At 43.3% G+C, this 15,707-nt stretch overlaps 1 protein-coding gene across 16 annotated transcripts in view; it reads left to right on the top strand.

Moving 5' to 3' along the window:
* Positions 1 to 15,707, top strand: part of htt (huntingtin) — a 295,347-nt gene that overhangs the window by 220,482 nt on the left and 59,158 nt on the right. For 15 of the 16 annotated variants that reach the window (XR_015751247.1, XR_015751248.1, XM_087974311.1 and 12 more), the window contains 4 exons: positions 4,094 to 4,223; positions 5,604 to 5,759; positions 11,453 to 11,643; positions 12,583 to 12,697. Coding sequence is in view for 14 of the 16 variants with exons in the window: in XM_087974311.1 (XP_087830437.1) it covers positions 4,094 to 4,223; positions 5,604 to 5,759; positions 11,453 to 11,643; positions 12,583 to 12,697 (592 nt within the window). In the remaining 2 variants the exon portion in view is untranslated. The remainder of the gene's footprint in view (positions 1 to 4,093; positions 4,224 to 5,603; positions 5,760 to 11,452; positions 11,644 to 12,582; positions 12,698 to 15,707) is intronic. The other variant, XM_087974297.1, reaches the window with a different exon arrangement.

The following is a 15,707-nucleotide window of genomic DNA, read 5'->3' as shown; positions in this document are numbered from 1 at the left end:
ATCTCCCCCAATAATTGTATGACGAGCACTGAGAGCCATCAATTTTGATAAGGCTTCCGTTATAAATTTAAAAGGATGTGCTGGGGGGCAATACAAATTTAAGATCCCATATTCCTCTCCATTTATAAGGGCTTTAATTAGAATATATTGTCCAGATTCGTCTTTTATCTGATTTAGGATTTTGAAAGGGAAATTCTTCCGAATAAGACTAACAACTCCCCTGCGCTTTGAGAAGAAAAAAAGACCTGATCAAATCCACCCTGTCGTAATTTCAAGTGTTCTTTATCTAATAAGTATATCTCCTGTAGGAGAGCTATATCAGCCCTTTCTTGAGGTTTGATCATATTTTCTTCCTTTTGACTGGTGAATTACTCCCCTTGACATTCCAGGTGCACCACTTAACCGACTGATCAACCATAATCGTCTGGGCAAGTCCGAGACCCCTCGGGAGAGGAAACCCTATCCAGAACATCCCAAGCGTAGAGCATATAAAATTCACAAAAATAAAGGCTCTTTAATACACTCACATCAATATAATAAAAAGCTATTTCTAAATAAAAAAAGTTTTTAAATGAAGATTTCCCCCCTTGTTCACAGGGGGTATCACTTCCTTTCCAACAATCCATCATATCCTCTCCCAACCAGTGCCCCACCCTTGACCCAGGGGCTCCTCGATAGAATGAAGAAAATTCAAATATACTACAGAGCTAGAGTTAACCGTGAGCACCCTACCCCTGTCCCCCACCCACACCAACACCTGGATATATTTGGTAATGTTAATACCATGTATAAACATATATAATTATAAAATTACAGCCTCAACAAGTAGATTAGATTAGATTAGATTACTTAGTGTGGAAACAGGCCCTTCGGCCCAACAAGTCCACACTGCCCCGCCGAAGCGCAACCCACCCACATCCCTACTTTTACCCCTTACCTAACACTATGGGCAATTTAGCATGGCCAAGTAATAATTAAATATAATAATACAAAATAACAGGGGAAAACAACCCTGCTCCTAAAGACAGAAATAAAACAGGATAAGATAACCACCTCCCCCCACCAACATATACTAACATATATAAAAGTGGGCGAGAAAATTGCGAAGTAGAGAACAAATAAATAAATCTCTCTTCCCACCCCCCCCGAAGGTTTTTTAAAAAAAAAGGGATTAATATAAAAAAAGGGGGATGTAAACCGAAGTGGGGGAGAGCAAAACAACATCAATTAACTCTTACAATTTATCTAAGAGAGTCCAAAAATTCCTCTGTCTTTTCTGGCGATCCGAAGTTATACACGGACCCTTCATGGTTAAAGTGTAACATCGCTGGGTAGCGCAAGGAGTACTGAATATTTAAGTGGAGAAAGTGAGGACTGCAATGTGTTGCTGCAAAAGCGCAGCTGGTCAGGCAGCATCCAAGGAGCAGGAGAATCGACGTTTCGGGCATAAGCCCTTCTTCAGGAATGAGGAAAGTTTGTCCAGCAGGCTAAGGTACAAGGTAGGGAGGAGGGACTTGGGGGAGGGTCGTAGGAAATGCGATAGGTGGAAGGAGGTCAAGGTGAGGGTGATAGGCCGGAGTGGGGGTGGGGGCGGAGAGGTCAGGAAGATTGCAGGTTAGGAAGGTGGTGCTGAGTTCAAGGGATTTGACTGAGACAAGGTGGGGGGAGGGGAAATGAGGAAACTGGAGAAATCTGAGTTCATCCCTTGTGGTTGGAGGGTTCCGAGGTGGAAGATGAGGCGCTCTTCCTCCGACCGTCATGTTGCTATGGTCTGGCGATGAATATTTAAGTCCCTTCAACACTTCTTCGCTTCATCAAACGCCTTCCTCTTTCGGACCAGAGCTGGGGAAAAGTCCTTTAATAACATAATCTTGGATCCTTTATAAATGATGGTTTGGGGATCTTTCCCAAGATTTCTGGTGGGGGAGGGGTTCCTGCCTGCTAAGAACTGCGGGCACCCTTCCCTTTTGTCATTTTTACTGGAGATTAAATTGTCTAAATTCAGTACTAAGCAGCTAATTACATTTAAGTAAAAACTATTTTGAATGATGTAGTGAGTATGGTGGAGGTGGGTGACCCACTTTGCCCAAGTCTTGGGAGGAGCACTATAGATTCAGACTTGCTGGGTTGCCGCCATCTTGGATTCCCCCTCCTGTCTATTTTTGAGATGTCAGCAAATTTGGCATTCATACCTTCTGTCCCTTCATCTAAGTCATCATATAAACAGTTGAGGTCTGAACACCGATCCCTATGGCATCGCAATTTTTATATCTTGGGATCGATAGCATGTGGAGCTGGAAAAAGCCGAGGAGGTCAAGCAACATCAGAGGAGCAGGGGAGTTGACGTTTCAACCTGAAATGTTAACTCCCCTGCTCCTCTGATGCTGCTTGATTGACTCTGCTTTTTCCAGCTCCACACTTTATTGACTCTTGATTTTCCAGCATCTGTGGTCCTCGTTAATCTCCACTTCTTACGTCTCATCAATCTGAAGCAGACCCATTATACCTACTCTCTGCTTCCTGTTGGCCAGCCAATCATCTTTTTCAGTAAACCAATCCTTACACAAAGAGCATTATTTTCTGCAATCACCTTTGTGGTGCCTAATTTTCCAGATTATGGACTGCTTCCTCACTGTAGGGATTCTGTGATCATCTGAAGACACAAAGGGAAAATCCTATTCCTTCCCAAGTATTAACAAGCCAAGCTAGCTGTTTAGTTGCAAGTGACCTGGTGTACTATGGACCCATTAATTATTGGATTACCAATTCGCATCTGCTCCTGTCTCCAATTGCATTGTGAATGTGATAATTTCTGATCAGTGACTCACGATTCTTATTCACAGGCTTGATAAGCTCAGAGGAAATGAAGGCCAGACAGTTTCCTACTGCTGTTAGGATTAGTTGGTTCACTATCAACTTAATATCTTTTGGTTTGAATAGTTCAGTTCCAGACCACGTACTACGTTTACCATATGGTGATAGATGGACAAAAATGTTACGCAGTGAAAATTTGATTTCAAGTATTTGAATGAAAAGAATGTACTTTGGCCACACCTATTACAAGGGTATAGGAGGTCACAGGGTAGGTTGGGCAGAGGAAATATTTAAACTGCTTTGTTTTTTCTCTCAGTGAATTCCACCATAAATCCTGCAATTATATAGTGTGTTACTACAGTAAAAATGCCCCAAGATGCTTCAGCCAAAATTTGACAGAGTCTCATAAGGAGATATCAGGTTATATAGCAAATATTGTGGTTAAAACATTAGGTTTAATGAGCACAATAAATGGGGGAAAGGAATTTAGGAATTCTCAGAGCTTAGGAATAGACATTTATAAATGATTAGATGAAGGGGAGAAAGTGAGGTCTGCAGATGCTGGAGATCAGAGCTGAAAATGTGTTGCTGGAACAGCGCAGCAGGTCAGGCAGCATCCAGGGAACAGGAGAATGGACGTTTCGGGCATAAGCCCTTCTTCAGGAATGAGGAAAGTGTGTCCAGCAGGCTAAGATAAAAGGTAGGGAGGAGGGACTTGGGGGAGGGGCGTTGGAAATGCGATAGGTGGAAAGAGGTAAAAATTGGGTGATAGGTCAGAGTGGGGTGGGGGCGGAGAGGTCAGGAAGAAGATTGCAGGTTAGGAAGGCGATGCTGAGTTCAAGGGATTTGACTGAGACAAGGTGGGGGGAGGGGAAATGAGGAAACTGGTGAAATCCGAGTTCATCCCTTGTGGTTGGAGGGTTCCTTAGGCGGAAGATGAGGCGCTCTTCCTCCAACCGTCGTGTTGTTGTGGTCTGGCGATGAAGGGAACTTGATGTGGGTAGCGGATTTTGATGAGTTAAACCACCATCATCATCATCATTCAGATTTGGGCATTCCCCTGATCAGTCAAGCTTTCCCATGATTGCTGGAAAGCACTACTTTCTCTGTATTGCAGTGTCACCATGAATTTATGTGCCTGAGAGATGAGAGTAATGTTTACTGACCATGAAGCTGGCACTGACATGTTCACAGGTTATTGTTGGTCTTTGTTCTGCAGAAATTGCTTTTATAGCGTCATTTAGAATGCCCTTTAATACTTAAAGTATTTTATTTCCAGGAAACATCGAGCTGGAGTTGACATTCATTCATGCTCTCAATTCTTGTTGGAACTCTACAGTCAGTGGGTTCTTCCCACAAACACTGGCAAGAAAACCCCCGTCATCCTGGTCAGTGAGGTCGTAAAATCGGTAAGTGTTAGATCTGATTGTGAAACAGGAATAGTTTCTAGCATGCTGGAATTCTGTCTCTCTTTACCGTCTGCCCTCATTTCAGAAAACTGCTGAAGTTGACGTTGCTACTTTGAAAAAGCCATCTTGTCTCCGATTAGTGCTGTTCTGATCAAATGGGTCAGTGCCAGACTGAGATGAGAAAGAAGGAACTTGGTTGACAGAGTAACTTCTATAATCTTGAACTTAGACAGCAAAGTAATTCTAAGCTGTCACCACTGTTATAATGTAAGAAGTGTGATGGTCCTCATAAACAGTAATGTGATCAGGTCACAAAAGCTGCTTTTATTATTAATGTTGGGATGAATTTGAGAGTGCTGTCTTGCATCTCCCAAGAGGGCACCTGAGGCTTCAGTTGACCTTCTCATCTGAAAGTTGACAGCTGTAATCATACAGTACTAATGGAGTGAAGCATGTGATGAGTCCACCAGCATCTGACTCCATGATGAGAGTGGGAGATATTGAGCATTGCACATGCTGGAGATTAGAGTTATGAGTGTGGTGCTGGAAAAGCACAGCCGATCAGGTAGCATCCAAGGAGCAGGAGAATCGAGCTTCTGCTTGAAACGTTGATTCTCCTGCTCCTCGGATGTTGCCTGACCGGCTGTGCTTTTCCAGCACCACATTCTTCATCCATGATGACAGTGCTGACTACTGAACCACAGCATTATAATTCTCTGGGTTTCATCTCAAAGGCAGTCAGGGAGCCAAAGCTAAACCTTTGAACCTTTTAACTATTTCTCTGTCCAGATGCTGCCGGGCCTGCAAAGTATTTCTAGCATCCATTTTAATTATTTTCAATGAACATTTTGATCAACTAGTCATGTAGTTTGGTGTCAAGCTTTCCTTGATAAAACTCCTTTGAAGTGCTTTAGGCTGCCGTACCACATTAAAAGTGGCCCGTCAATATAATTTGTTTTACCTATTTCCTGTAATGCTGTGCAAGCAATTTCTCCAAGCTTCCCACACAATCGTATCTGTGTGCATTCACGTAGATATTGTACCGCATGTTGGTATTCAACATGTACTTTGTCCCAGTCACAGAATAGACTTTGTCTTCCTTTCTTTCTCCTCTTTCTCCTCCCCTTTCTTATCCCAGGCCTTCCTCTGTTTTCCCTTGTTGCTATTGTCCTGTTGTAAGGTTTGATAGGAATATGCAGATGTTCAGAGTTTTTAAAGACTTTTCTGATGCGATTCTGCTGTGAACCTTGGTCTTATCTGTTTGTTGTAGTTTGTACAAACTCTGCTGTAGTTTGTACAAATTTAGAATCAGCAGATGAGAATGAACTCTAATTAATGAGATTTCTTCCACAATTTTTGAAGCCTGTCTTGCCCTTGCAGCTTTTGGCAGTCTCTGATTTGTTTACCGAGAGAACCCAATTTGAGATGATGTACAGCACTTTGACAGAACTTCAGAAAATTCATCCTGCAGAAGATGAGATTCTGAATCAATATCTGGTTCCTGCTATTTGCAAAGCAGCAGCTGTTCTGGGCATGGTAAGGAGAAATGAAGTGGAAGAAGAAACTTATTTTGTCGATTGCTTTAGAAAACTGGAACTGTATGATCCTCAAATTGTTTTCCAGTTTGTGCTGAAACATTTTCAATCTTCAATAGATTTCAGCTGTCATATTTTATTGTTAAATCCATGCTTTTTCCATCTTATGCCTTCACATACTGTACATCTTTCACTGGATGGTCAGGGAAATACCCAAACAATGCACAGTCCTTCAGTCCACTCCAGTCTCACCATCCTGAGAGTGGCAGTGAAACAGAAAGGAGAAATCTTGGATAAATTTAAGAAATGAATCTGAGAACCTCCTGTTTGCTTTTTGCTGCCATCTTGTTTCAATAATGACAGCCAACCTTTGTCTTATTATGCATTGTCTGCCATTTAAGCTGTATGATGTGGAGGTGCTGGTGTTGGACTAGGCTGGAGAAAATTAAAAATCGCACAACACCAGGTTATAGTCCAACGGGTTCATTTGGAAATACTATTTTTCAGAGCACTGCTCCTTCATCAGGTAACTAGTGGGGCAGGATCATAAGACACAGGGTTCATTAGTGTCATGCAACTGATGTGATATATTCAAAGTTTGTGCGAAGATTTGTAGCTCGGGTGGTCGTTGTTGTGGTTCTGTTCGCCGAGCTGGAAGTTTTTGTTGCAAACGTTTCGTCCCCTGGCTCGGCGACATCATCAGTGCTTGGGAGCCTCCTGCGAAGCGCTTCTTTGATGTTTCCTCCGGTGTTTATAGTGGTCTGTCCCTGCCGCTTCCGGTTGTCAGTTTCAGCTGTCCGCTGTAGTGGTTGGTATATTGGGTCCAGGTCGATGTGTTTATTGATGGAGTTTGTGGATGAATGCCATGCCTCTAGGAATTCCCTGGCTGTTTTCTGTCTGGCTTGCCCTATGATAGTAGTGTTGTCCCAGTCGAATTCATGTTGCTTGTTGTCTGCGTGTGTGGCTACTAAGGATAGCTGGTCGTGTCGTTTCGTGGCTAGTTGATGTTCATGTATGCGGATTGTTAGCTGTCTTCCTGTTTGTCCTATATAGTGTTTTGTGCAGTCCTTGCATGGTATTTTGTACACTACATTAGTTTTGCTCATGTTGGGTATCGGGTCCTTCGTTCTGGTGAGTTGTTGTCTGAGCGTGGCTGTTGGTTTGTGTGCCGTTATGAGTCCTAGGGGTCGCAGTAGTCTGGCTGTCAGTTCTGAGATGCTCCTGATGTATGGTAGTGTGGCTAGTCCTTTTGGTTGTGGTATGTCCTCGTTCCGTGGTCTTTCTCTTAGGCATCTGTTGAAGTTGCGCGGGTATCCGTTTTTGGCGAATACCTTGTATAGGTGTTCCTCTTCTTCTTTTTGCAGTTCTGGTGTACTGCAGTGTGTTGTGGCCCTTTTGAATAGTGTCCTGATGCAGCTTCGTTTGTGTGTGTTGGGGTGGTTATTTTCATAGTTTAGGACTTGGTCTGTGTGTGTGGCTTTCCTGTATACCCTTGTAGTGAATTCTCCGTTCGGTGTTCTCTGTACCATCACGTCTAGGAATGGGAGTTGGCTATCCTTTTCTTCTTCTCTCGTGAATCGGATTCCTGAGAGTGTGGCGTTGATGATCCGGTGTGTTTTTTCTATTTCCGTGTTTTTAATGATTACAAACGTGTCATCGACATATCTGACCCAGAGTTTGGGTTGAATTTGTGGTAGGACTGTTTGTTCTAACCTTGGCATAACTGCCTCTGCTATGAGTCCCGAGATTGGTGATCCCATGGGTGTTCCGTTGATTTGTTCGTATATCTGGTTGTTGAATGTGAAGTGTGTTGTGAGGCACAAGTCCAGTAGTTTAAGTATGCCGTCTTTGTTGATAGGTTCAGCGTCCTGTTTTCTGTTCTCTATGTCCAGTAGGTTGGCTATTGTTTCTCTGGCTAGGGTTTTGTCAATCGAAGTGAACAGTGCCGTCACGTCGAATGATAGCATGGTTTCTTCTTTGTCTATGTGTATATTTCTGATGATGTCCAAGAATTCCTGTGTTGATTGTATAGAGTGTTTGGATCCGCTGATCAGGTGTTTCAGTTTCTGTTGTAGTTCTTTGGCCAGTTTGTTTGATGGTGTCCCTGGTAGTGATACTATGGGTCTGAGTGGGATGTCTGGTTTGTGTACTTTAGGTAATCCATAGAATCTGGGGGTGTTGTTGCTTTCCGGTTTCATTCTTTGTAGATCAGCTCTGGTTATCTATCCGTTTTTTTGTACTTAAACTACTGGACTTGTGCCTCACAACACACTTCACATTCAACAACCAGATATACAAACAAATCAACGGAACACCCATGGGATCACCAATCTCGGGACTCATAGCAGAGGCAGTTATGCAAAGGTTAGAACAAACAGTCCTACCACAAATTCAACCCAAACTCTGGGTCAGATATGTCGATGACACGTTTGTAATCATTAAAAACACGGAAATAGAAAAAACACACCGGATCATCAACGCCACACTCTCAGGAATCCGATTCACGAGAGAGGAAGAAAAGGATAGCCAACTCCCATTCCTAGACGTGATGGTACAGAGAACACCGAACGGAGAATTCACTACAAGGGTATACAGGAAAGCCACACGCACACAGACCAAGTCCTAAACTATGAAAGTAACCACCCCAACACACACAAACAAAGCTGCATCAGGACACTATTCAAAAGGGCCACAACACACACTGCAGTACACCAGAACTGCAAAAAGAAGAGGAGGAACACCTATACAAGGTATTCGCCAAAAACGGATACCCGCGCAACTTCATCAACAGATGCCTAAGAGAAAGACCATGGAACGAGGACATACCACAACCAAAAGGACTAGCCACACTACCATACATCAGGAGCATCTCGGAACTGACAGCCAGACTACTGCGACCCCTAGGACTCATAACGGTACACAAACCAACAGCCACGCTCAGACAACAACTCACCAGAACGAAGGACCCGATACCCAGCATTAGCAAAACTAATGTAGTGTACAAAATACCATGCAAGGACTGCACAAAACACTATATAGGACAAACAGGAAGACAGCTAACAATCTGCATACATGAACATCAACTAGCCACAAAACGACACGACCAGCTATCCTTAGTAGCCACACACGCAGACAACAAGCAACATGCATTTGACTGGGACAACATTACTATCATAGGGCAAGCCAGACAGAGAACAGCCAGGGAATTCCTAGAGGCATGGCATTCATCCACAAACTCCATCAACAAACACATCGACCTGGACCCAATATACCAACCACTACAGCGGACAGCTGAAACTGACAACCGGAAGCGGCAGGGACAGACCACTATAAACACCGGAGGAAACATCAAAGAAGCGCTTCGCAGGAGGCTCCCAAGCACTGATGATGTCGCCTAGCCAGGGGACGAAACGTTTGCAACAAAAACTTCCAGCTCTGCGAACAGAACCACAACGATGTTTTCTTTATACAATTCACAAAAAGCCAGAATGTGATATATTGAACACACCTAGATTACTGTTAAGTCTTTCATCTTTTAGAATGGGTTGCAGGTATCAATCCATTAATATGTAAATCCTGGAACTTTTTCAAGTCACATTCCCATGATAACGTAAGGTTTTATTTTAAAGAAAAGTGACACCTCAGCTCAGACAATGCATTAAATATGTGAGGTTGGAGTCTGTCAGTATCTCAGCCTTGAGTCAGATTGGTTCTATTTTCAAAGTAGGAGTTCATAAAATGTAACATGGATTGACTGCTTGCGGATTGTGCGCTTTTTGAACAAAATAGAATGTTTCTGCAAATGCAAATTCACCCTATAGACGTGTCTGTGGGGTGGGGTGGGGGGGGGTAGAGAGAGCGAGAGAACGTGTGATGGAGTATAAGCCTGTGAAGGGGTTGTGTGTGTGTGAGATGGTCAGCATGAGTGTGTGAGCATCTAAGACTCTGAGTGTATAGTCGTGGGGTCACCTGTAGCGTGACATGAACCCAAGGTCCCAGTTAAGGCCACCCTCATGGGTACCAAACTTGGCTATCAGCCTCTGCTCAGCCACTCTGTGTTGTTACATATCCCAAAGTCCATCTTGGAGGACGGTCACCCAAAGATCCAAGACCAAACATCCCTGACTGCTGAAGTGTTCCCCAATTGGAAGGGAACATCCCTGTCGTGCAATTTGTTGCACGGTGTCTATTCACCTGTTTTCGTAGCGCCTGCTTGGTCTTGTCAATGTACCATGCTTCAGGGCATTCTTGCCTGCGGTGTACAAGACTGACAACGTTGGCCGAGTCACATGAGTATCTGCTGCGTACATGGTGTCCACTGGGAGACCAAGCAGGCTCTATGACAATGGATGAATGGACGCAGTGCAACCGTCGCCAGACAGTGATGTTCCCTCCCAATCGGGGAACACTTAAGCAGCCATGGACGTTTGGCCTCGGATCTATAACACTATTATTATAGAACAAGCCAAACAGAGAACAGCCAGGGAATTCCGAGAGGCGTGGCATTCATCCACTGATTCAATCAACAAGCACATCGACCTGGACCCAATATACCGGCCTCTGCAGCGGACAGCTGGAACTGACAACCGGAAGTGGCAGATACAAATCACTAAACGCCAGAGGAAACATCACAAGCGCTTCACAGGAGGCTCCCAAGCACTGAGGATGTCACCTAGACAGGGGACGAAACGTCTGCAACACAAATTCCCAGCTCGGCTAACAGAACCACAACATTTTATAAATTCTTTCTTTGGAAATAGAACCAGTCTGATTCAAGATTGGAATACAGAAGACTCTAACCTCTAATCTTTAATGCATTGTCTGAACTGAGATGTCACTTTTTTTTGTTTAGAACTTTTAACTTAGCTCGGGAATGTGACTTGAAAGAAGTTCTGGGATTTACACATTAATGAATCGATACCCACAACCCATTCTAAAAGGTGAAAGACTTGACAGCAATCTAGGTGTATCCAATATATCATGTCAATTGCATGACACTACGATTTAAAATCTAGACTGCTGTGAATTTACGCTTTATGCTTCATTTGTCTCCCCAAAAATAAATGGCATCATTCTCCTATTGAAGAGCTAGTACTGGCATTATGGGCTGAAATGGCCTGTTGTGCTGTACAACTGTGACTGTCAAATGGCCTGTTGTGCTGTACAACTGTGACTGTCACTGTGTCTTTTAGGGAAGGAAATCTGCCACCCTCACCTGGTCTGGCTTGTGTGTAACTCCAGCCCTACAGCAACATGGTGAGCCTTAACTACCTTTTGCAATAGACTATCTAGCCATTCAGTTGAAGGGCAATTAGGGGCGACAAATGCTGGCCTTACCATTGACACCCATAGTCCAAGAAAGGGATGGTTATATATAGCATATAGGTCATAAATATAAGCTGGTCACTCTTATATACAATAGATAAGACAGGAGAGTATTTAGATTGTGAAACATGGAATAGTTAAGACAAGTAATATGCATTTAAAGCAAGAAAAAAATACAAGATAGTGCAGACTGTGTTAGATGCTGGGTTGGAACAGAAACACCAGTTGGCATCTGAATGGCCTGTTGAAGAATCTACATGATTCTGTTTTCTTAAAAATTAACTTTACATTTAAATACAAGAAATTTGAACAAAAGTTTCCTGTTCGTATAGCGATCAATTTGTTCTTGTCCGTGCTTTTCTCTTTTAGGACAAGGCCATAGCAGAACCAATAAGTCGTCTGTTGGAGACAACGATGCGGAGTACCCACATGCCATCCCGAATAGGAGCACTGCATGGAATCCTGTACATCCTAGAGTGTGATCTACTGGATGAGACAGCAAAGCAACTCATTCCAACCATTACTGTTTACCTGCTGGCCAACCTGCGTGGCATTGCACAGTATGAAATTTAATCTTTGGATGGGTTACATGTGCCTTGCTTTTGTTTCACAGGATAGTGAGATTAAGAATGTTATTTACTGTTACGTTGTTAGAAAGATCTTTGTACTTTGGATGTGAACAAAACACTGAACTTTACTTTGTTGAGATGCATTTTGGTTTATATTCCACACTTGACCTTCCTTTTGAAGGAGCTATGCTCTCTCAAAATATGTACAAGTTTGACCAGTTTTTTTTAATTTTGAGAAAATGACCTGTAATTGTCAAAAAAAATTATCAAAACATAACATGGAGTTATTGATCATGTACAATAAATCAGTTTCTTACCAATTAGTTTGTGTTAACCCAGAATAAGATGAAGCAAATTCTCACTTGTTGAGAGTTTTAGGAACAGTGTGCACAGTCACCTGTTTCCCCTAAGAATGTAATACTGACCACATGTTTGCCCCAAGTTATTTACAAACTGGCATTGTTTTGTTTTATGCTGTTTAACCATGGGCACCTTGCTGGACTAATGATACCAATTTAAAATTCTACCACAGCCATTGGGGAATTAAAGTTCAATTAGAGTACATTCTGGATTGTTTGACTAAATGTATCTAGTTCACAGTCAATGCACGATGATATGAATTTATTGTCTCAGTTATCATCCACTGCTGCCCACATGTCTCACATAATATCATTGGTGACTGCACACAAATGCCAAATTTTGGAAACAAAATCTATGTGTACTCTCTACTTATTTCTCACACCTCGGTGCATTTAATATGAAAATTTGAACTGTTTTCTGAGTAAGAACAATGCAAATGTTACAGACAATAACTGAATGGCATAATTGGTGTAATGTGTTCCTATTTTACATGTAAAATGACTATGCTGATACAACCCTAGCACCTGATTGCATACTATATTACTGACCAAATGTTTTATTCCTTTGCAGCTGTGTCAACATTCACAACCAACAACATGTGTTGGTGATGTGTGCAACAGCCTTTTATCTCATCGAAAACTACCCGCTTGATGTGGGCCATGAATTTACTGCAGGCATCATTCAGGTATCATTTACTTGCATCACTCAAAGTGGAAAGAACAGCTTGATACTGCCATTAAAGTAATGCGGCCAAACAGTGTGAGAGGACTTACCATATTGAATGCTGTGGGCTTTTTTAGAACATAGAACAGTACAGCACAGAGCAGGCCCTTCAGCCCACGATGTTGTGCCAACCACTGATCCTCATGTATGCACCCTCAAATTTCTGTGACCATATGCATGTCCAGTAGTCTCTTAAATGTCCCCAATGACCTTGCTTCCACAACTACTGCTAGCAATGCATTCCATACTCTCTCAACTCTGTATAAAGAACCCACCTCTGACATTCCCTCTATACTTTCCTCCAACCAGATTAAAACTATGACCCCTCGTGTTAGTCATTTCTGCCCTGGGAAATAGTCTCTGGCTATTGACTGTATATATGCCTCTCATTATCTTGTATACTTTAATTAGGTCTCCTCTCCTCCTCCTTTTCTCCAATGAAAAAAGTCAGAGCTCAGTCAACTTCTCTTTATAAGATAAGCCCTGCAGTCCAGGCAGCATCCTGGTAAGCCTCCTCTGAACCCTCTCCAAAGCATCCACAACTTTCCTATAATAGGGCGACCAGAACTGGACGCATTATTCCAAGTGCGGTCTACCCAAAGTTTTATAGAGCTGCAACAAGATCTCACGACTCTTAAACTCAATCCCCCTGTTAATGAAAGCCAAAACACCATATGCTTTCTTAACAACCCTGTCCACTTGGGTGGCCGTTTTAAGGGATCTATGTACCTGCACACCAAGATCCCTCTATTCCTCCACACTGCCAAGAATCCTATCCTTAATCCTGTTCTCAGCTTTCAAATTCGACTTTCCAAAATGCATCACCTCTCATTTATCCAGGTTGAACTCCATTTGCCACCTCTCAGCCCATCTCTGCATCCTGTCAATGTACCACTGCAGCCTACAACAGCCCTCTATACTGTCAACGACACCTCCAACCTTTGTGTCGTCTGTAAACTTGCTGACCCATCCTTCAATCCACTCATCCAAGTCATTAATAAAAATTACAAACAGTAGAGGCCCAAGGAACACCACTCACCACAGACTTCCAGGCAGAATATTTTCCTTCTACTACCAGTTGCTATCTTCTGTTGGCCAGCCAATTCTCTATCCAAACAGCTATGTTCCCCTGTATCCCATTCCTCCTGACCTTCTGAATGAGCCTACCATGGGGAACTTTATCAAATGCCTTGCTGAAGTCCATATACACCACATCCACAGCTCGACCCTCATCAACTTTTCTAGTCACATCCTCAAAGAGCTCGATAAGGTTTGTGAGGCATGACCTGCCCCTCTCAAAGCCATGCTGACTGCATTTAATCAAGCCACGCTCTTCCAGATGGTCATAAATCCTATCCCTCAGAATCCTTTCTAACACCTTGCAGATGACAGATGTGAGACTTACTGGTCTGTAATTGCCAGGATTTCCCTATTTCCTTTCTTGAAGAGAGGAATTACATTTGCCTCTCTCCAGTCCTCAGGTACGACTCCAGTGGAGAGCAAGGATGCAAAGATCTTCGCAAGTGGCGAAGCAATTGCATTTCTCGTTTCCCAAAGCAGCCGAGGACAAATCTGGTCCGGGCCTGGCGACTTGTCAATCTTAATGTTTGACAAAATTTTCGGCACATCAGCTTCCTCTATCTCTATTCATTCCAGCATGCACATCTGCTCTTCAAAGGTTTCATTCGCTACAAAGTTTGTTTCTTTCGTAAAGACAGAAGCAAAAATCTCATTTAGGGCTTTCCCTATCTCCTCAGACTCCACACACATATTCCCTATGCTATCCCTGATCGGCCCTACTCTTTCTTTGACCATTCTCTTATTCCTCACATAAGTGTAAAATGCCTTTGTGTTCTCCCTAATCCGTTCTGCCAAGCCTTTCTCGTGCCCCCTCCTGGCTCTCCTCAGACTATTTTTGAGCTCCTTCCTCGCCTGCCTGTAATCCTGTAGAGCTGAGCTTGACCCTAGCTTCCTCCACCTTATGTAAGCTACCTTTTTCCTTTTGACGAGAAGCTCCACCGCTCTCGTCATCCAAGGTTCCTTTATCTTACTACCACTTGCCTGTTTCAGAGGGACATATTTATTCATCCCTTGCAACAACTGTTCCTTAAACAGTCTCCACATGTCTAATCGCATCATAGTTTCCTCTTCCCCAATTAAATATCCTCCCATTTTGCCTAATCCTCTCCTCCTCCATAGCTATGTAAAATGTGAGGCAGTTGTGGTCACTATCACCAAAATGTTCTCCCACCACAAGAACTGATACCTGCCCCGCCTCGTTTCCGAGCACCAAGTGTAGAATGGCCTCTCCCCTCGTTGGCCTGTCAATGTACTGAGTTAGGAAACCCTCCTGAACACATCTTACAAAAACAGCTCCATTCAAATCTTCTGCTCGAAGGAGGTTCCAATCAATATTGGGAAAGTTAAAGTCACCCATTACAACAACCCTACTCTGTCCACACTTTTCCAAAATCTGCCGGCCCATGCTTTCTTCCATTTCCCTGCTGCTATTGGGGGGCCTGTAGTAAACCCCTAACGAGGTGACTGCTCCTTTGCTGTTCCTAATTTCCACCCGTACTGACTCGGTAAGCAGATCTTCCTCGACAATGGAAGCTTCTGTAGCTCTAATACCCTCTCTGATCAGTAGTGCTACACCCCCTCTTTTTTTTCCCCCCTCCCTATTTTTTTAAATGCTCTAAACCCTGGAACATCCAGCACCCATTCCTGCCCCTGAGAAACCCATGTCTCTGTTATGGCCACAACATCATAGCACCAGGTACTGATCCATGCTGTAAGTTCATCACTTATTCCTGATACTCCTTGCGTTAAAGCAAACACACTTTAACTGATCCCTTGGTTCCTTCCCAGGAAAATCCTTCCCACTAGCTGGTCTACCTCTTGCTATTGCCTCATCTGCATCAACTCTCACCTCCGGTATACAGCTCAGGTTCTCTTCCCCCCCCCCCCCCCCC

This window comes from Chiloscyllium plagiosum, unplaced genomic scaffold, assembly GCF_037043375.1.
Source record: "Chiloscyllium plagiosum isolate Xiang-an unplaced genomic scaffold, Cpla_swu_hap1 HiC_scaffold_2, whole genome shotgun sequence".
NCBI classification, from domain to species: Eukaryota; Metazoa; Chordata; class Chondrichthyes; order Orectolobiformes; family Hemiscylliidae; genus Chiloscyllium; species Chiloscyllium plagiosum.
This window is presented reverse-complemented; position numbering and strand designations above follow the sequence as displayed.